The following is a 22,344-nucleotide window of genomic DNA, read 5'->3' on the forward strand; positions in this document are numbered from 1 at the left end:
TATTCGGGAATGGGGATTCCAAATGGGTATCTTAAGTGGTTGGTTTGGCACAGGGAACCCCAAAGATTTGCTTTCTGCCCAGAGTTTCCCCTTCCCTCCAACCTTTTAGGTTGACATAGAATGCACTCCTTGGGCCCAGTTGTATCACAGGAGGCCATTGTTAACAGGCTCTGTCCCGTGGCCAGCGAAGGCTGTCTGCACTTCAGCTGCTGATCTCCTTGGGCTGTGTTTGAGCTCAGTGCTGCTTCCTCTGTTTATCTGTGTGCATTTATCTTCGCATGTGGCTCCTGCTACCGCCCTTTCTGTCCTTATTTCATCAAAAAAAATTTTTTTGCTATCACTCTGGCCTTTGGGGGCCTCACTCCCAGCAGCTCTAGATCTTTGTGGTGCACTTGGTGTAGCTGGAAAAAATGATGCAGTCAAATGCCAGATCAAAAGCAGATGGAATTGCATGCATGTTTGGGTAACTCCTGGTCTGTTACTTTTAACGTAATTAATAGAATTAAAGCAATTGTGGAAACATTTCACTTCTTACCTTTTGGTCACTGAGAGGTGCACAATATTGACCTGATGGACACACCACCTCATCAGCTTGGTTCCCCTAAAGTGGCAGAAGCCTCCTGGATCAATTTAGGAATCTCAAAATCTGGTGGGAGAATTATTTTAATTAGTACGTCTAAAAAAGGAGAGGTCATGGAAATTACTTTATTCCTGCTCTGATTATACATTGTCAGTAGTAGTTAAAAAAAAGAAGCACAACTGGAATGATTAGCATTTTGCTTCTGATGGTGGATGGAGCACAAACTTCTATTTCGTCCCAGGTTCTGTCTTTAGTTTGAAACACAATTGGCATTCAAGGACCCCGGGATTGTGAATCTGAACTGATGGTTCTATTACAACTTTGAATATTTTGCACCTCTCACAAAACATTCCTGTGTCTCATTGAGCCTTTGGGACACAGGCAACACTTCCCCGTGTGGCCGCTTGCGCATGCGTTGATTGGTGCAGGCTCCTAGGGTAGGCACAGGGTGACATCAGGGTCCCAGGCTCCTCTGTGACTGAGCTCAGGCACCGCCCTCCCTGGGAAATGGCTGTTGGCTGAGATCTCCGAGAGTAACTTTTGGTGCTCTGCTCTTTTACTTTGATTGTTGGCTGGTTGATTTGCATGCAAGAAGCTGTGCAGATAATAAACTCTTTCAAAAAATGCTTGTCTGTAAGGCAGTGGATGGTCAACAAAACCAGAATCAGAAACTCCAGGGTTGATGGAACATAAATTGTAAAACCAGTTGAAATTTAAAATGAGTCAATGGCAGTGATATCATCAGCATTCATGTGTGTGGGGGCCTCTGCCCGGGGCCCGCCGCGTTCCCCCATTCACTCTCCTTGCAGCCCGCGGACACTTCCTTCATGGCGCACAGGAGATGGTAAATTTGAGGGGCACCACAGCCCCCGTTCTGGCAGTAACTGGGGCACACGGTGGCTGATCGGAGTAGCTGGCCTCATTTGTTGTCCATTCTCACCGGCTTCTAGTAGTCCCCAAATATTGCTGCTATTTTCTCGTTTAAATTTCAGCGGTTTTCCGGGTGTGCGTCCCAGTCATAGGCCAGTCTGCCAGGTGCCCTTCTGACAGGATCTGCTTGTCAATCCTTTAGAACAACGACAATGAGACAGCCCTGCACTGCGCCGCGCAGTACGGCCACACGGAGGTGGTGAAGGTCCTCTTAGAGGAGCTGACAGACCCCACCATGCGCAACAACAAATTCGAGACGCCCCTGGACCTGGCTGCTCTGTACGGGAGACTGGAGGTGGTGAAGATGCTCCTCAACGCGCACCCCAACCTCCTGGGCTGCAACACTAGGAAGCACACGCCCTTGCACTTGGCGGCACGGAACGGCCACAGAGCTGTGGTGCAGGTCCTGCTGGATGCCGGCATGGACAGCAACTACCAGGTAGCTGGGCAGTCGCTTCCCCCACCCCCCGGGCTCCAGGGGCCGCATCGTGGTGGGAGAGGCGCAAGGACCATGCTGCTGGGCTGTGTTCTTATTTAGCACGTTTCACATCCCGTCTCAGATGCTTCCATCCGTTGACTCATTTTCATGTGAAACTTCAGAGACAAACTCCTCAAGTGAGTCTGTTACTGATTTGTTGTTGCCTTTTTTTTCCTTTTCAGGGGTAATATATAGTCATTATGCCCTGAAAAGATGTGCTTGTGGACTCTCTCTCAAAATTAGAAAAATTTCATTATCTTCCTATACAGGCGTTCCCACTGCTGCTCTTTGCCACCTACAAAGTCCCATCGATTTGATCTTGCCAACAAGAGACTTAGCGTTTCCCCGCGTAGTTAGCTTTGTCCATTCTGATGAATGACTATTCCTTAGCTTTTGCATTGACCAAAGCACCAAACCACACGTGAAGTTAAGATGTTGGTTGTTTCCCACCCATCCCCAACTCTCCTACTTTTCTTCTGATTTTTCCTCCCCCCACCTCTTCCCCCTCCCGGGAAGGGCCAGAGCCTAAGGAGCTTCACCAGTAGGTGGCTCCCGGGGTTGCTATACAGTAATTCCTGTGTGGCCTGATGGTGGCACTTCAAACACACTTCACTTCCGGGCCACGATTGTGGTTCCAGAATCCAGACCAGAAAAGTGGGAAAGATAATGACAGAGGACTTTGTGCGGTTGATTTTACACTCCTTCCCGTTGTCTGTATTCCATTTGTCATGTGGAGCCATGCCAAACCTGGGTCACTATTCTGATGACATGCTGCTCTGCGCTCTCGTTTGCCTTCCAGACGGAGAAGGGCAGTGCTTTGCATGAGGCTGCTCTGTTTGGCAAGACTGATGTGGTGCAAATCCTGCTGGCTGCAGGTGAGAGGTCGGCCGCGCTCTCGTTTACATGGCATGCCGGGGTGGGCTTGTTCTCCCTAGCCTCCCCAGAGGGGGATTGTTGCTGGCTGCCCTTGAACCCAATGTATGTATGTCTCCATGGGTTGACCGCAAGTGTACGAATTGTTCTGGAAAGAGCTGTATTAAATGGCTTTGGATGAAAAATGTTGGTCGTGCTACTGGGGGCATTAGGAGTCCGGGAATTTGACCCTCTTTGAGGCTGACTTGCAACTGCTCACTCCCCCCCTGGTCCACCTGGTGTGCTTTTCTAGGAATTGATGTCAACATAAAAGATAACCGTGGTCTGACTGCCCTAGACACTGTCCGGGAACTGCCTTCTCAAAAGAGCCAGCAGATAGCGGCGCTTATTGAAGGTACCCGTTCATCGCCTGTTGGGGCTACCTGGGGACACACTGGCCGAACCAAGGCATTTGCATTTGGTGCAGCTCTTTTTTGTCTTTCCATGTAGATCACATGACTGGAAAAAGAGGTGCAAAAGAGGCCGATAGAACCCCCACGTCCCAGGGACCTCTCATCTCCAGTATGGACTCCGTATCCCAGGAGTCTCAGGGTAAGGTGGCCTTTCTGCGCCAGTCAAGGAGCTCTCAGCTTGAAGAGATGAATGGTCTTTGGTAGAAGAGAAAAAGCTTAATTTAATAACTTCAGGGGATTGGGAGTGCTTAATAAGTTCATATTCACATTTATTGTTTCCTAGCTAGTATCTGAACTTTTATTGGACAGAGCTTAGGCCTTTGACTTCGGACCTCTTCTTTCCTATTTTATCTTATTCTCACTTTTATAGTTGGCTCTGTGAGGTCTGTTCGGGGATGTGTTGTAGGTGGGATGATCTCAACGTAAATTCAGATCTTGAGCAAAGTTTTCCTAACACACACTACCCTGCTGTGGGCATAGCTGGCCCTCAGTAAATACTGAGCAAGTACCACCTAGTTGGTAGACGTGTAGATGGCAGATTTTGGTTCTGTATCACTTGGCCAACAGATGTGGTCTGGGCACCAGCTTGGGCAGTCCAGCCTCCCCATCATTAGCCACAATCTACCCTTTCAGATTTATTGAGCAGCCTTCTGGGTCCTAGGTATGATGAATGAGACAGACAGAATACTGATGGACACCTTCCCTCCAATACAAAGCATAGTAAAGAAGGCCGGAGGAATAGCACAACGCACCAGTCCTGAAACGGGAAAGGGATTTTTCAGAGGGGTGCAGACGTATAAGGTTAAGGGATGCTCGACCTATCATCACTGTGGAGTCCTTGTCTGCCCCCACCGCCGCCGCCCCTGCTTTTTTTCTTTACCTCATAATCCACTGGTGATGGGCTTAGTAGTTCACTAAACTCTTAGCTTTCAAGGATTTTACAGTAACGGTTTTGACTGTTTGCCAGAGACCCAGAGATCTCTGGTCCACAACAGTCTGTAACTTTTCAGCGTCCCATGTTTGAGTCCCAGGTAGTCTGATGTTCATGTTCTCTGGTGAGTTTAACCTCGCACAGCGCCTCCGCGTCAGAAAGACTTCACCATCCTCTATTTTGCTTGAGCACATGGAGGTTTCTTCTAAGAATTTGAAAGGATTACTTAAGTTTCCAGTTATACTTTGCCACATTTTATGGTTTAAGTTTATGCTATGGCGGTGTTGAGGTTCTTGGGAATTTTTAAGGTCTTGGGAGGGAGGTATCCCTCATAGATGTCAAGGGTTTGCTATATTGAATTAGAGAAAAATCTCTTTGAGTCTCAGGGTATAAAGAGCAACTGAAACTCTGTATTTATTCCTATCCATGGAGCAAAGCAGTTGTTTTATTTTCCTGCTCTCAGTTACGGTTTGTCAAGTTCAGGTTGACAAGGGGCTTGAGGTGGTTGGAAGGGGGTTGGGTAGTGGTTGGAAATCTGAGATTATGCTCTCCATCCATTGACTCTTGCTCTCTAACCCGCTCAGGTGATGTGGAGAAAGCAGTGACTGAACTGATCATTGATTTTGACATAAACGCTGAAGAGGAGGGTCCCTACGAGGCGCTGTATAACGCTGTCTCCTGCCATTCGTTGGACAGCATGGCCAGTGGCCGATCATCTGACCGAGACTCCATGAACAAGGAGGCCGAGGCAGCAGGAGTGAAGACTGCTGGAGTGAGGCCTGTATGTGGCCTAGGGCCCTCGACAGACAAACGGGGACTGTGTTGTCAGCCTGTGTTTTGGTGGAGCACCGGGAGAGGAAGTATGCGCCAAGTGCCTGCTAGCTTTCCAGAGGCCTGCATCCTACTCCCCTTGTTCTCCTGGGCCTCTCCCACATCTCTCTTGCTTTTTGTGGTTACTCTATATAGATCCCCTTGAGGTAGAATTTTGGCTTTTCTGATTTCAATATAATATGTCTGCGTCGTTCTGTTAGTTTTTGGTACTAGAGCAAATTGAAGCATTTTTTCCATTTAGCCTTGTGCGGCTTCTCTCTTTGGGGTCTTAGCTGTATGTTGATAGTTTTCTCTCCTGAGAGCAGTTCCACAGTGGAAGAGCTCACTGAAGTAAGTTCTCGTCTCCCCTGAGTGCATCCTCACCTTCCATTTGCCCTCAGAATGGTATCCATTTGGATCTGGATGGATTCTGCATTCAGCAGGGTTGTAGCAGGACTTAATTGGATATCACATGGGTTAGTATGTGGCATTCCTGTTTTTCCCAGTTATAATCTCTCTAGCCATTCCTTTTTCAAGGTCCACCTTCCCATCTGACTGCTCCTTTCTCCAGTGCTTGCTTCTGCCTCCAGTCTTGTCCATTGTTCTCAAGAGGTTTTACTCCCTTTTTCTCCCTTAGGATTTTACTCTGAACCCAAGCCTGAATCACTGTTCCCCTGACCGACCTTCCTACATAGCCAGTACAATAACCTGAGGTTTTGAGCACCGCATTTTTTTTTTTTAAGATTTTATTTATTTATTTGTCAGAGAGAGAGAGGGAGAGAGAGCGAGCACAGGCAGACAGAATGGCAGGCAGAGGCAGAGGGAGAAGCAGGTTCCCTGACGAGCAAGGAGCCCGATGTGGGACTCGATCCCAGGACGCTGGGATCTTGACCTGAGCCGAAGGCAACTGCTTAACAACCGAGCCACCCAGGCGTCCCTGAGCACCGCATTTTTATTGAACCTACCACTGCTCTTAGTCCCAGTGATCCCAGCTTGAGTCAGATTTCCAGGTGTATATTATTCCTTCCTGTAGTAGAGGCCAGCCTTATCCCTTTTGGTCTGAATCTGCCTTATGACCATTTAGATGAACCTTTGGCCACTGGGTGATCCTTGGGTTTTTCAGATGTGCCCTGGGAATGGCTTGGTGTTTCTTAGTGTTCTTTTTTATTAGGCTTAGTACTGTTTTTTGTTTGCCTGGTCCTAGAACAGTGCCAGCATTTCTGTATGAATTTTTGAAAGGCCCACCAGTCTTGTGGTAGCCCACTGGAGTGGGTATTCTCAAGGACCGGTAAGACTCCTTGTGAGTGGTGGAAGCACGTGCTTCTGTGGACAGAAGTGATTTCCTGTGCTTCCGCCTTAGGTGCAGCGAAGCAAGCAAGCCGGCCTGTGGAGGAAGGCATTGTTTTTTGTGGTACTTACAGTTGATGTCCATTAGAGGGAGCCGGAGGCCTTACCAGAGGAACACATGGTTCCTGAAGCTAGCTCTGAATTACCAAGTTCCTGTGGGCTTCGCCACTGATTTATAGTCTCTTTGTTCTGTCCCACCCCAAGAATCTGTCCTCCGGTGGACTTGCTAAGTAAAAACTGATGCATCTTGGGATGCATGCTTTGCCATTCTTACTTGAATATGTGGTGGCTGTGCTACCTGCCTGGCTCTTGGTAATGAACCTTGGCCAGGAGACTGTTTGTTCTACACCTTACAAATGCCGTGGATGGTGAGCCTAACTCAGCTCAGCCCTTGCAGGCCCCTGGGCCAGCGTTCTCACGTTCAGGAAAAAAGAGGCTCCTGCTTCTCTTTCTTTCCAGTGTCTCTGGTGATTACTTCTTGCACAAGAGGTGTTCATCTTGTTCTTTCTAGGCTCCTTTAGTCTTGAGAAGGCTTCTGGGATGGGTCCTTTTTGTCTTTGTTGTGTTTCATTTTGTTTTTCCCTGGCTGTTTTTGTCCCAGGGTTGGATAGCTGGTGTAGATGACAGGCCTGCTGCCTTTGCTAGTCCCTTCCATACATGGTGCCCCTTGGAAGGAACCAAGCTTGTTTCTGCCCTGCTGTAGGAAGACCGGCTAGGGAAAGTGGAACTCACTGGGAAATGTGATCTCATAGCCTTGTTTGGCTTGAAAAGACGGATCTGTTTTAAGGTTGTTGCCATTAGGCATCCATTGGGTTCGGGGAGTGTAGGAATGACTGATTTATCAAGATAGAATCTGGAGGGGCGAAGTGTATTTGAACAGAGGGAGGTCATGGATGCCAAATGCTAACCGAATGCTACCTAACGCTGGCTGCTCCTGCTGCTCCTGGGACATGGATTTGTCTTCCAGACTTTTCCAAGGCTCTTGCGTAATTCGACATGTTCCTCTACCCTTTCATAAATATTCTTGTCCTAGCAACACAGTGAACTAACCTATGAGGCTGGGAATGAGCCTGCAAGCCAACTCCTGGGTCAGGTTCCCACTCCCTTCCCTATAGAAACATTGATTATGGAGCAGGATTAGGACTTTGGACTGTAAACAACGCTGCCCGGTCCCTTAGGTACTATGGCAAGCCTCTCCCCAGCCTTCTGTCACCAAAGGTGGTGTATATTCTTGAAATTGTCGGCCACATTTGGCTTCCCTAATCCCTGCTTCAGGGTGTTTCTTGCTCTAGGGCAGGGACTGCAAAATGTGGCCCACAGGCAGCTGCCCATTTTTGTGAATAAACTTTCATTGGAACACGGCCACACTCATTTGCATATCTCCTCTGGCTCTGTGGTACTGCTGTGGCAGTGGTGGGGTTAACTGCAAAAGCCTAAAATATTTACTCCATGGCTCTTTAAGAAAGAGTTCACCAACTCTTGCTCCAGGGCAGACAACCGGCAAATATTCCTTTTTGAAATGGGCAGGGATGAAAGGTTTTAGTATGTGAGCAATGCATAATACTAGCCATTGAAGGAGGTGACCAAGAACTGGATAGAGACCAGTTCTGAGCTTCGACGAATAAATGGGGGTAACGTTAAAATTTGAGCAGGAATTGACGTTTTTTGTCCTTGATTGCTTTCCTCATTACTTCCTTAAGAACGTGGGTTTGTTTGAACTCTGACAAGTTGATTGCTTTGATTTACTGCTGCTTCTTTTTAACCAGTCTGAAAGTTGAGCCACTGGCTTTTCTAGGCTAGAGTTTTATTATGGGTATTGGACATTTTCTGATAAGGCAGGGCCATGGTTTCAGTGCTATTTCTCACTGTGGTCTAGAATATGAAAGCTGTGTTTATACTCTCTGCTACAAACATCAGAAAGTGAAGAGCATGCTGGCCGAAGTGTGTGTGTTTGTGTGTGTGTGTGTGTGTGTGTGGCGGGGGTGGGGGGGTAGGGGGGTACAGATACTAAACCATGTGTTTAGGTACTGATCCTTGAGTTTAGTCTCTCAGGGGAGTTCTTTACATTCTTCTTCATTTCCAAGAGCTAAGATAAGAACAGAAAGTTAGGTAATCGAAAAAAGAGATAGTGAAATACTTTTTCTCTTCTACAGAGGGAACGGCCACCGCCTCCAGCAAAGCCACCACCTGATGAAGAGGAGGAAGACCGCATAGATAAGAAGTATTTTCCCTTGACAGCTTCTGAGGTAGAGGGTTGAGGGTTTATTGCCATCACTAAAATACGATTTTTTGCAAGTACCTTGATGTGTGCTTAAAGAAGACTTTTCTTTCTCATTTGCTTATCGCCTTTTTGGATTAGTAAATTTTGTGCATATCAGTAATCTGGAAGAAAACCTTTCCAACCCATTCAGAAGTACGAAGGAAAGAATTGTAATGGAGCTGTCCAGCGGACAGGCCAATTATTGATCCACATTACACATTGAAAGTAAACCGTCCACATTCCTCCTGGCTCTAGTAGCTAAACAGTTTAACTTCTTGCTTGTTTTGTTCCTGTGTCCTCTTTTGATAAAAAACATGGAGTATGGCCTTAATCGCTGTTCTGTAGACGATATCCTATTAGCGAACTTTGGTGGTTCTGCCCCAAGTGTCTTATTTCTGTTTTCACATTTTTCTTCTCCATTTCACATGAAGAATCCACCAGGACAAACATGGAAAATGTCACGAAGACTCATTTTAGAAGAGAAATAGGAGTCGTGGGGGTGGGAGAAAGCAAAGAAGGTTATTTGAGAAGACTAATCCACCTTTTTTTGTTTGTTTTGTTTTTAAGATTTTATTTATTTATTTGACAGAGAGAGATCACAAGTAGGCAGAGAGGCAGGCAGAGAGAGGAGGAAGCAGGCCCCCGCTGCTGAGCAGAAAGCCTGATGTGGGGCTCCATCCCAGGATCCTGAGATCATGACCTGAGCCGAAGCCAGAGGCTTTAACCCATTGAGCCACCCAGGCGCCCCACTAATCCACCTTTTTTTTTTTTTTTTAAAGATTTTATTTATTTATTTATTTGACAGGGAGAGATCATAAGTAAGCAGAGAGGCAGGCAGAGAGAGGAGGAAGCAGGCTCCCCACCGAGCAGAGAACCTGATGTGGGGCTCGATCCCAGGACCCTGGGATCATGACCTGAGATGAAGGCAGAGGCTTTAACCCACTGAGCCACCCAGGCGCCCCACTAATCCACCTTTTTAAAGAAGAATTATCATGGGGCAAATAGTTCAATCTTTCTTCTTGGTTGTATGAAGAAATCATATTTTCTGTGAGCTTTCATTTTCAGAATGCTCCTTTAATCCTTACCACTGTGCCGAGAATATGTTTATTCAGTATTTGTTCAAAATATTATATAAATTTCATTATTTTGTTGCTCATTCAGTGGTCTGTTGTTCTTTAATTTAAAAATCAGCTGAGGGGCGCCTGGGTGGCTCAGTGGGTTAAAGCCTCTGCTTTCATCTCAGGTCATGATCTCAGGGTCCTGGGATCGAGCCCCACATCGGGCTCTCTGCTCAGCAGGGAGCCTGCTTCCCTCTCTCTCTCTCTCTGCCTGCCTCTCTGCCTACTTGTGATCTCTGTCAAAGAAATAAATAAAATCTTTAAAAAAAAAAAAGCTGATATAAACTAGTCATCTAAGTCTCATTACTTTATCCCTATAAGGTCAGATATTGCCACAGACCATCCAGTGAGACAGGGTTCTTTTACTTAGTAGAAACTCATGGAACCAGAAGGAAGGCTTTTATTTAACAAAATGGATATTAAATACAAGGACACTCTTTTAAGAACGTAAAAGTCAGTGTTGGAAATAGGGGAAGATGTTTATGCTGGGTGCAAATTCTGTCCCTATTTCTTTGTATGCCTTCATTACAAAATGCTTATTATCAGGTTTCAATTAAAGGGTCTTTAGAATTATAGCCTCTAAGGTGTTAATACATTACTAGCAGTTAGAAGTGCATGTAGCAGATCCCTGCATATTTTTAATATGGAGATTTGCTTCCTTACTCCATTTTTATAAGGAGAAACCTTTACTTATATTACTTACAGAGCACGTTCAACTGGGGCTAAGTCTCTACAAATGCCTTATGCCACGTCTTTAACAAGGACTTAGACTAAAATTCCTAATGCCCAAGGATAAATGCAAGGCTCTTAAAGAAATGTTAGATAATGAAGACTTTCTATTCTCCTCAGGCTTTTCAGAGAATGGGATTTGTTGATAATAGTGTCAGCAGAGGGGCACCCAGGTAGCTCAGTCAGTTAAGTGTCTTTCTGCAGCTCAGGTCATGATCACTGGTCCTGGGATCTGGACACATTGCTGGGCTTCCTTTTCAGTGGGGAGTCTGTTCCCTCTGCCCTGCCCCCCCCCCACCTCATACATGCATACACGTGCTCTCTCTCTCTCTCTCTCAAATAAATAAATAAAATCTTTAAAAAAAAAAAAAAACAATAGTATCAAGAGATAAGGGGAGAAATTTCCATATTACTCTCCTGGATGTGGAGACTCTGGGATGCTTCTTCTAGGACTTGCTTGTGAATAGTCTGAAATTCTGGGTCAGTTGGGCCACTGCAGTCAGGAGTTGAAAGACCATGAGAACCCCAGCTTTGCTTACTTAGTGATTATAAGTAAATAAGTACAGAGGAGATGTGGTCTATGTCATTATCCTTTTAATGATCAAAGCAGATTTTCTTTGCTGTAGTTTAAATGACTAGGTCTTCTCCAGCAGTGAACTTTTATTTCTTTTTCTTCGGACTCTAGTCTTCCCTGTTTTGATTTCTTACTTAGTAGGCTTTACTACCCTAACCCTCGTATCCTAGGAAGCACTGGCTCATCACAGTTGACTTTTATGTTTGGCAGGCCATCTGCTTCAATGTTTGTGTCCCATTCCCTAGGCTTATCATTGTCAGGTGACCCATGGAAGCCTTTAAGGGAAGCTGAGTATAGCTGTCTCCAGGGGAGCTTATCAGATTAATGACCAGGTCATGAAACGGGCTTAAAGAAATTAAACACATACACATGTGTGTGCACACGAGCTACTGAGACGTTTTTGCCCTGCCAAATGGGCTGTCAGCTGCATCGGACTGACCACGGCCTTCTCTGTGTTGAGATGTTTTAAACATTCATGGGAAGGCGCAGCTGCCATGGTATCTCTTCCCAGAAAACTGCCCACACCCCTACTGGTCATTCTGTTGGTCCAGTTAGGTGGTGACTGGTAGTAGCTTCTCTTTGCAGCAGAAATGTTTCTTTCTTCGTAACAGAGAATATGGCTTTTTGGCTCCGATTTACTGCAGGCCCTAGAAGAAAGGGGTAGAAAAGATTAAGGAATAATCTGGTAAAGAGCAGAATCCTTTCCGTTGAAAATCAGTTATTGCCATATTTACTGTGACACAGGGCTTCTTGAGTGGGAGTTAGGAAGGCTCAAAGCAAAGCAGTCTCTTGCTTTATTATGAGATTTTAATCCCATAGCTGGCAGGAGCCAGGACTAAGAGGAAAAGATCACCCGAGAAGTTGTCTAGATATGAGCAGGGGACTCTCACTAGAGAGTCTAAAGGAGGGAAGGAGTTCCAAATTGGATGCAAAGTCTTATATCCTGGGGCAGGTGGCGGGTTGGGGAATGAGGACATTTGGGTCCAGAATCAGGGGAAGTGAATTTCATGGCCCTGGCTCTGCTGGTTGCTCTCTGTGTAACCTTGGGCAAGTCCCCAGACCTGTCTGGGAACTCATTTGGGCATCTGCGAAATGAAAGAGCTGGAGCCAGGTGTTCTCTGGCTGTGATTGGAACGGTTCGGGTCCCTTCTAGCTCTAGCATTTGCTGGTGCTGTGCTTCTCGTTGTCTGCCCGAGAGCCAAGCACAGAGTGACTGAGGGTCCAGTGGGCCCCATTTTCCAGATGGAAGTCATCAGCTGTCCTCTTTGAGAAGAAAGGGTATTATAGGCCGGGTATGCAGACTGTCAGATACCTTTCAGAAGCATGCCTGGGGCTATAAAAGGGTCCTTGCTGTGTGCAGAACACTCACGGAATCGGATTTCCAGGGCTCTGGCTAAGTAATAGCTATGGATGTGTAAACCTGCAGAACACAAATTCCTGTCTATAAAGCCTGTCATATTAAGTTGACACTGTATGAACTGCTTAATGGCCCCTCTTTGTTCCCTTAATTGTCTTCCTATGAAGAGGCGAAAGGAATAAGTAATACAGGCAAATGGCTCGTTGTCATGAAATAGCTTTTAGCTTCCAGGTGGCTTTCAGTAAAGTGGAGGTTCCTGCTGTGCTTAGCAGAATTTCGGAAAGAGACCATCATTCTGCCTTTGGAGTGGCAGCCTTGTTACCAAACAGGAGCCATGGCCTCTCCTTTATTCGGGAGCTGCCAGCCAGAATCCTTGTTGTCTCGTTAGGCCATAGCATTGTGAGCTAAGTCTCCAAGAAGCAAAACCCTGATGAATCACAAACCTGATTTATCCCCAGTGAGTTGTGGGACATGTCTGAAGGAGGAGGTTTCTGCTTATACCAAAGAATCACATTTGTAAGGGTACCATTATTTGTTGGGTGGACTTGGGAATTCCTCTGAACCCCTCTGTTCATGATGTATCACTTCTCCAAGCCAAACTGCTCAGGAAGAGGTTTTGTGCTTTGGCTCACTCTCCTAATAGCTGGTACATGATTATTCTTAATTTGTCTATGAAACGCATTGGATTCTTAGGACAGATGAGCCAGAACGATCCTCTAAATTGAGGATCTCCATTCTCTCTCTCGTTGTGACTGTGGCACTAATTTAAGGTGTTTCTGGCCTGGTTTGAGGAGGCAGCTTGGCCACCTTTGTACCATGACTAGCTGTGGCCACAAGGCCCTTAGCTGCCTAGACCTCGTTGGTGGGTATAGAAGCCCGCTCTGGTCCAGTTATTCCATCAAAGATGGCTGCCTGGATCAGGGATTTCTCCATAGAGCTGCTTTGTTTTCTCCAGTGAAATTCATACTGCCTCACCGTTTGACTCCTTTCAGAACAGAGATTGGTGGAATTAATTTAAACTCATAGTATCATAAATGTAGCAGGAAGCTGGCTTTTGAGAGAAACTTCCCTATAACCCCCAGGACCTGTGAAGAAAGGCTTACCAAATAAAGAAGGGTGCATAGAGCCCTTTGTTTCTGGTAAATGGCAGTCATTCGGGGTCACTCAGAAGTCATCTGATCCCCTCTTGAGAAGGTGGGAAGTATTCCAGCCTTGGGATAGTATGTGTGCATATTGGGGAAGAATTGCAGAGAAGGAAGACCTTTGTGAGGCACCCTAGCTAAAAACCACTCAGAAGCTACTATCCACTGGAAAGAGACCATGCAGAACACTGTGATGTTGGGAGAGGCAAGGGAAGGAAGGATCTGGGAGCTTATTGATGGCTTTTTGAAAGATAAAATGAGGTAAGAAAAGGCAAGTGTTTTACTCAAAAGCCACTGAGATCTGAGGTACAAGTGTGTATCCAGAAAGGCAGCTGTGGTACCACGTGATGCTTGAGCTCTTTTACCTCCTCTGCCAACCCCCCTTCTCTCTGGCAAGAAAAGGGCCAATAATCTTGAATTTGTGCTTCATAACCTGTCCTGGCATTAGGCACCCACACGAGAAAGTCTGTGGTGTTTCCTTTCCTAGGTCTTGGCCATGAGACCCTGGATTCAGGGAAGCACAGCCCGGGAAGAGGAGGAGCATCCTTATGAGCTGTTGTTAACAGCAGAAACCAAGAAGCTGGGATCCATGGATGGGGATGGAAAACCAAAAGGTACACCCCCACCCCTAGCCCACTCCCCGCAGAAACAATTGCAAAAGGATTTTTAAAGTTCGTGATCCTGGGCGGGAAGTAGAGGGTGATGTTCCTTGGGGTGGGGAAGTTGGGTGTCACAGCAGTTGGGAGTGGTGGGAGTGTTGTGACCTTTCGTTCCCAATGCCCTGAATTAGCGTTGGCCTGCCCCCCCTGGCATCCCCACCCCCCGCCTTCAGCACATGAAGCAGGGAGGTGGTCAGGTCAGACCAGGCCATGGCTGTGGAAGGGGAGACAGCCTGTGATGTGACCGAGATAGATTTGGGGTCTCAAGTCAGAAACCCTCAAGTTCATGTGGTGGAAAAACAAGCCCAATAAGTCAGTCCCTTGGGGTTCAGGCTGACGGCACAGGCTCTGCTTTGAGTCCTGACCTCAGAGTGAGACACTCCTGGGGAGGGGCCCATGATTGGCTGCCACCCCGTAACTAGAGTGCTCTGTCGCCTTGGCCTACTTTCATTGCCTCTGCGAAATTCCGTTTCCTCTGTGAGGGAGCGAGTGCTGCAGGACGGAGAGCCAGGCCGACGACAGTGGACGTGGGACAGACTCTGTGCTAAGAACAGCAACAAGGGGCAGTGCCATTCCCACTGCACGCAGAAGGGGACTCTCCCCGCTCTTTATAGCTTTCGGGTACTAGATCCTTCATGGGGTATGATTAGCGCCTCCTTTCAATCCTGACTGTCACGGTTCCGGTAAGAAGGGGGGGTGCGATGGCTTCTTTCGAACCATCCTTCGCTGGGCCTGTTGGAGGGTGGGGGGGTGGAGAAGAGAACATGTATGTATGTGTCTGACATTGGAGACCTGATTTTTAACTGATGTGTTTAAAAGGTTGCTCTTCCAGCACACAGAAACTTTGTGGTCCTTTTTATAGTAGTTGTTTTGTTTTGTTTTATGGTTTCCATTTGGAGCTTTCTGGGGGAAAAAAAAGTTACAATTTAAATATGGCAAAATTTACCCTTTTTGTGTTCAGTTCTGGGAGTTCTGACAAATAACGGTTATATAACTGCCAGTCTAGTCTAGGTACGGAATGGTTTTATCACACCAAAAACTCTCTTGTGTCCCTCTGTAGTCAGTTCCACACCCTTCCCTTACCTCTGGCAACCACTGCTTTTATGTCAGTCCCAATACTTTTGCCTTTTCCAGAATGTTCTATCAGTAGGAATCATACCATATGTACCCTTTGAGTCGGGCGTCTCACACTTAGCATAATTCACTGAAGGTTGCTCCATGTTGTTGTGTGTATTGGGGATTTGTTACTTTGCATTTCCAAGTAGTATTCCATTGTTGGGGTGTACCACAGGTACCCATTCTCTAGTCAAGGGGTACTTGGGTCACTTATAGTTCTTGGCAGTTACAAATAAAACTATAAACATTTGTAGGTTTTTGTGTAAACATCAGTTTCATTTCTCTTGAGAAAATGCTAGGAATGGGATTGCTGGGTCCTAGGTAAGAAACTGCCACACCATTTTCTAGAGTGGTTATGCCATTCTGCTTTTCCATCAGAGTCACAGTTGCTGTGTATCCTCCCCTGGATATTGTCGGGTTTTTAAAATTGTAGTCCTTCTATTAGGTGTATAGTGATATTTCATTGTGGATTTAATTTGTATTCCCATAATGATTCATGATGTGAACATCTGTTGGTATGATTATTTGCCATCCGTATAGCTAATGAAGTGTCTGTTCAACTCTTCTCATTTAAAAAAATTGGGTTGTTTATGGTCTTATTATTGAGTTGTGAGAGTTCTTTGTATGTTTTGGACACTCTTTATCAGATATGTAATTTTCTCCTAGGCTGTAATTTGTCTCTTTATTCCCTTATGCCTTGTGGAGAGCAGAGGTTCTTAATTTTGATGACAGTGTATCTTTTCTTTTCTTTTATGGATAAGTTCACAAGTATTTGTTCCTATATTTTCTTCTAGAAATTTTGTAGGTTTAGGTATCCATTTAGGTGTATGACCCATTTTGAGGTAATTTTTGAATATGGTGTGAGGTGTAGATAGAGATTCACTTTTTTGCATGTGGATATCCAGTCGTTTCAGCACGATTTGTCAAGGACCATCCTTTTCTTGCCTATGTCACTTTGTTATTCTTTTTCAGAATTGTTTTAGATATTCTTTCCATATAAAAATTTAGAATGAGTCGGTTGATTTCTACAAAAAGTCCTGCTGGATTTTTATTGGAATTGTGTTGAATCTATATAGCAATTTGGGGAGCTTTCTTAACTGTATTGAGTCTTCTAATCTTCTAATGTTGCTAGGTTTTTAATTCAAATATTTAGAGAGAGTGGAGAGTAGAGGATGAGTTCTCTAGTTGTTGAATAATAAATCATACTGAAATTAACCCTTAAAGAGCAAGTATTTAATGCTCTTTTTGAAAGTGGTTCTTAGGAAAGAATTTTTAGCATCAAGGAGGAAGGAGATTATAATTCTCTCTCTCTTTCGAAGGCTTGATCTGGACCCACTCATTATGGGATAACTGGCTTCCTTTGGAAGGAAGAAAAAGTGAAAGTCAAACTTCATAAATGGGTCTGGTCTCCTTGGCTGCCAAATGCAGGAATTTTTTTTTTTTTTAAGATTTTAATTTATTTATTTGACAGACCAATCACAAGTAGGCAGAGAGGTAGGCAGAGAGAGAGGGGGAAGCAGGCTCCCTGCTGAACAGAGAGCCCAATGCGGGGCTCGATCCCAGGACCCTGAGATCATGACCTTAGCTGAAGGCAGAGGCTTAACCCACTGAGCCACCCAGGCACCCCCAGATGCAGGAATTTTCTATCCTCAAGTCAAGAGATCTCCAGGTTAAGGAGTAAACTGCCCCAGATTACTTAAGGCCTCGTATCTCCTCCTTTGCTTTGGTTCCTTCTAGCTCGGCAATACTGGGCTAACTGTTACGAGTAGGTGGTACAGGAAGCAGATCTGAGTGGACCACAGCATGTGGGATGTGCGTGCCTCCAGGCAAGCTGCTTGGATGCTCAGAGAGCTTTCAGACAAAGGAGCTGAGATGTTAAAGATGAAAATGGGCTCTGTCGGTTTCTCGGTTTCTCGTGAGCCTGGAAGGAATGCCGGCTAGAGTTGGTAAATGTGAGACAAGTCAGCAGATGATATTATGGATTAGTACACAGCCAGTCTTTTCTGCTTTTTCACTAATGTCATTATCCAGGGCAGCTTTTATGGATTAATTCATCAGTTCTGAAAAGGAGGTGTTAATGAGACTACCACAGCTTTTGGCTCTCCTTACTGTAATTTTCAAACCTACTGCAGGAGGGGTGGGATGGGAGATTATTTAGATTACATTTTAAAGTAGATATGTATTAGCTCCCAGGAAAAAAATTTAAACAATACAGAAGTGAATACAAGTAAAATGGTCAAATCTTCTCACCTCTCCGCTACTCACAGTTGCTGGAAGTGACATAGTTCTAAGTGTAGTATCCGCTTCAGGTTGTTTGCGGTCTTTATTTTTTAAAAAGTGACTATGGGAGACCATTTTGTTTGTTTTTAACAATCTAAAATGGGATCATAGTTCACAAATGGTTTTGCACACTTGTTTTTTTAACTTACCTTGTCTATAGATCATGGGTACAATTTTGTTTTACGTTCTTAAAGATCTACCTTACTGTTTTTGAATGGTTGTTAACTATCCCATGACTCATTTTTCCACTGTCTAGTGGATGGATATTTACATTGCCTCCAGTATTTCTCTATTATAAATGAAGCTGTTGTGGACATGTTCTACACATTTTCTTACATGCTTACAAGAGTATTTCTTAAAAGACTTTGATAGAGGGGCACCTGGGTGGCTCAGTGGGTTAAGCCGCTGCCTTCGGCTCAGGTCATGATCTCAGGGTCCTGGGATCGAGTCCTGCATCGGGCTCTCTGCTCAGCAGGGAGCCTGCTTCCCTTCCTCTCTCTCTGCCTACTTGTGATCTCTGTCTGTCAAATAAATAAATAAATAAAAATCTTTAAAAAAAAAAAAAGACTTTGATAGAAAGTAGAATAAACCAGTCTGAGTGTAGGTACATGTCTAGATTTAACTGGTAAAGCTGAAGTGCCCCTCCCTTGATGGTTAATGAGCACACGCTTTCCTTTTCCTTCACCAACGTGCGATAATAGCACTCTTTAATGTTTTTCACCATGATAAGCCAAAGAATTGTCTTTGTAATTAGCCTTTGCCTGATCTAGTGAAACTGAGCACCTTGGTCATTAATGTTAGATGGTCCACGAGTGCCTTTTTCCCTCCTAATTTTCTACTTAGAAGTTAATTAATGATAGTGGAAACACTTCATATAAATACTGATAATATTTGACCAAAGTGATACTCAGGGGGAAGTTTATATCTTTAAATTTATTTGTTATAAAACAAAGACTGGGGCACCTGAGTGGCTCAGTCGATTAAGTGTCCAACTCCTGATCTCCGCTCAGGTCTTGATCTCAGGTTTGGGAGATCAAGCCCCGTGTTGGGCCCCATGCCCAACATAAATAAATAAATAAATAGACTAAAACTTAACCAAGAGAAAGTAGCAGAGAGGAATTAATAAAGATAAAAGCAGATAGTATATTTCACATACTTTATAGTATGCATGTTATACCTCAGTTAGTAAAGAAAAAATATAAAAGCAGAAATAATGAAGTAAAAAAAAAAGTAGATTTGACCATTACAATGAAAACTTGCTTGTTTTTTAAAGATCTCTGATAATTCTGATCAAGAAAAAAGGAAAAAACATAACATATAGTAATAACATAAAGCACACATATAAAGCACAAATTTGAAGATTTGAAAAATTAATAATAGTTTATAGAAATAAATTTGGGGGGTTAGAGTTGCTGCCATCCCCCAGGATGAATTGCCCGGGAGACTTATTGGTCCATCACAATGTATGATAGCAGTGGGGTTTCCGGTGGCATTTAGTGCCTGGTGACTAAGCATCTGGCACTATGTATGATAATTCTGCAGTTGTTAGATTGCCATTTATGTCAGTAGATATAACAAAAACTGACAGAAGTTGAAAGCAGTCCACGAAGTAGAAAACTCATCCCTCCGGAAAGGTCCTAGGCATGGATGGTTTTATGATAGTTTTATCTAGCTAGGTATTCCTCCGTTATTTAAATGATTCCCACCATAGAAGTCCTCAGAAATCATTACTCAGGGCTAGCATAACTAGCAATGAGAGCAGTGTTCCTAGTTTCATGTAGCATAGTCACTTATTTCACTTTAGTATTTAACTCTTTGCCCACTGGACATTCTGGACATAATGTTGAAGCAGTGGACAACTTTCCAGGTTTGACAGCAAATGGGAAAGTAGCCAAGAGCTCTGAAAATCATTGTTCTCTGTGGTGCTTCTCTGCAGCATCCACTAATAGGCTTAGGTCCAGGTGAAGTGGTCACTTAGTGTAGGACAGTGGTGCATAATTATCTGAAGACAGTGTACATGTGGACTGTTTGGCACACAGCTACACTCTGAGGTTTTTTAGAAGCAAGTAAGTCAATATTCCTGAGAGCCACACATTTAGAGCTAAATGAAGTTTATGCATGAGCACGAAGGGGAGGGGAGGAAGATGTTAGCTGTTCCCTCTTCTCCCGCATCCAGAGTGCTGCCAGTTCCCGAGTCGTTAGGGAATTCTGTAGTGTAAGCCTTGGCTTTTCCCTTTGCCAGCTTGGGATTGATTCTCAGGTGTGCCTCCAGGTGCAGTCCCATTTTTACATTTGGTTTAGTAAGACTTCAGGAAGAAGACCGGATCAGTACCTGTGTTCAATTCACCATCTTTACCTGGAAGCCTAGGTCACCTTCTCACGATGGATGCCAAGGAGTAAGTTTGGATGCTTTTCCCAAAGGCACACACACAAAAAAAAGTAAATGAGACAGTTTAATAATTAAGCCTTACCTTCAGCAGTTTCCTTTTCTCTCACCTTCTCACGTGGAGGAGCTCCTGCCAAAGTCCTACTGTATAAGTGTCGTGCTCTTATGAATTTATATTTCTGAGTTGGAATAGTTTGCTTTTCTTTCCATTGTGGAACAAGTCCAAGCCTTGTGAACTATACATCTATATTTTTCTCCCACAAAATGTATTGACAGCCATTTATATACGTATGTATTTTTGAGACATCTGTAAAATACATAAAAGGGCCGAATATGTTAAAATTCTATAAAGTGATATAAAGTAATTTTGGAGTTCAAAAGAGGGCTAAATTATTTAGTGCAGGAGATCGGGGATGACTTTGTGAAGGAAGTAGCATTTGAGCTAAACCCCAAAGCAGAGAATCCTACTGGCTAGGCAGAAGTAAGGAGGAAGGCGAGGGCATTCCAGGCAGAGGGAGTGGCATAAACATCAGTAAGGTGTTGGGAGATGATAGCGCTTCTGTTTGGAGAATGGGAAGTAATCCAGTTTGGCTGGAACAAAGAACTGGTTGTAGAGATTGGGATCTCCAATGTTAGTCATCATTCCAAAGACTGTGCAGTGTTGTTGTAGCTTTTTGAGTGAGATGGCAGGAATAATTGTGGAATCTTAGATGGGAGCGACTAGAGGCAGGAATACTTTGAAGTCAAGAGACTTCAAGGAATCTTTTGAAGGAAATTAGGATCCAAACTATAGGTCCAGGAGGAAGTGATAAGAAGGGAAGGTAGGGATGGTAGAGGTATAGAGGAGGTAGAATTCGCAGGACCTTACAGTCAGATGTGGAAAAATCAGGAAGAGAGGGTATTAAGGATGATTCTGAGGTTTTTGAGCTTGGGAAAATATTGTGCATCTAACAAATAAGGGATTGAGGAGGGACATGTCTGAAGGAAGATGTTAAGTTCAGTTTTGACTATGTTAAGTTTGAGGCGTTTCAGGTACTAGGAGAATATCCAGGTAGAGGTACTCCATAAACACTTAAAAATATGGATCCTAGTGTTCAAGAGAGGTGGAAAGATTAGAAATGCAGATTCATGGATCATACAAGTTGAGGTGATGGGTAACATGAAATATTAATCAGTTGCTGAGGGAGAAACTAAAGGGATTGAAGAAGTAAAAAATACAACCATATTTAGAAGCACAAGGGTAAAGAAATACAGGAAGATAATCAGGATAAAGCAGTGCCATAGAAGCCGAGGCTGAATGTGACGGAACCCCAAGATGCCTGTTGTTTAAACAAGATAGGAGTCTAGGGCTAGCATGGCAGTTCATGATTGTCAAGGAACCAGTCTCTTTCTGCCATCTCATGGTTCAGGGTGACTATTCAAGTTCATGCTGTCAGCACAGGAAGGAAGAAAGGGGAGGAAGGAGGGCGCTTCACAGATAGCTCTCAAAAGGTGCACGTACTACTTTCACTTAAAACCCATTGGCCAGAATTTGGTCATGTGACTATGCCTAACTACAGAGACGTTGGGAAGTATAATCTTAAGGTAGGTGGCTATGAGCCAATTGAAAAAAGTCCTATGACCAAGGAAGAAGGGGAGATTGAGTCCCAGGGATAACTGGTAAACCGTGTCAAGTAATACATAAAGAGCTAGACAAAGGAAGACTAGAAGAAGGGTTCAGCAGTTAGAAGGGCAATGGTAAATTCAGGATAGGGATACACCCCATCTTGTAGAGTAGGTGGGAAGAGATCAGATTATCCCCACTTTTTGATGTGGCATTGAGAGTAGCTGAGGTTTCTCTGACCTAAGTCTCATCAGGAAATTGGTGTGATTGTATCCAAGAGTATAGGCACTGAAGGAAAGATGATAGTCTGAAAAGAGCGGGAGAAATGAGGAATCCATTTTACAATGACACCGCAGTTTTCAAGAGATAAATGAAATGGTGGCCCGGCCTGGTAGTCCACTTGGACTCTTGCTCTACCACATACTGGCTGGTGACTGAGGAAGTCATTTAACCTCTTTAAGCCTGACTTTCTACATGTAAAGTTGGGGTACATATTCTTACCTCATGATTGTTGTGACTATTAAAAAAGAAGATGGTTAGCAGCATGTCCAGCATAGAACAACTAGTACCCAACACAGTGTGGCTGTTGGAAGCCAGCTGAGTTAAATAAACTGGTAGAAGACTCAATCAGTTGTTTCTTGAGTATTCAGCGGGGCTCAACATTCCAGCAACTGGAGAAGAGAAAGCAAATGGTCACGAATACCCAGTGTTGGAACTGG

General features: G+C 44.5%; 1 protein-coding gene across 11 annotated transcripts in view; it reads left to right on the plus strand.

Annotated features, from left to right (window-relative positions):
• Positions 1 to 22,344, plus strand: part of ANKS1A (ankyrin repeat and sterile alpha motif domain containing 1A) — a 179,362-nt gene that overhangs the window by 79,798 nt on the left and 77,220 nt on the right. For all 11 annotated transcript variants that reach the window (XM_047732923.1, XM_047732925.1, XM_047732929.1 and 8 more), the window contains 7 exons: positions 1,653 to 1,949; positions 2,788 to 2,863; positions 3,154 to 3,255; positions 3,351 to 3,452; positions 4,829 to 5,025; positions 8,555 to 8,647; positions 14,069 to 14,195. In XM_047732923.1, the coding sequence (XP_047588879.1) occupies positions 1,653 to 1,949; positions 2,788 to 2,863; positions 3,154 to 3,255; positions 3,351 to 3,452; positions 4,829 to 5,025; positions 8,555 to 8,647; positions 14,069 to 14,195 (994 nt within the window). The remainder of the gene's footprint in view (positions 1 to 1,652; positions 1,950 to 2,787; positions 2,864 to 3,153; positions 3,256 to 3,350; positions 3,453 to 4,828; positions 5,026 to 8,554; positions 8,648 to 14,068; positions 14,196 to 22,344) is intronic.

The sequence above is a fragment of the Lutra lutra genome, chromosome 6, assembly GCF_902655055.1.
Source record: "Lutra lutra chromosome 6, mLutLut1.2, whole genome shotgun sequence".
In the NCBI taxonomy this organism is placed as follows: Eukaryota; Metazoa; Chordata; class Mammalia; order Carnivora; family Mustelidae; genus Lutra; species Lutra lutra.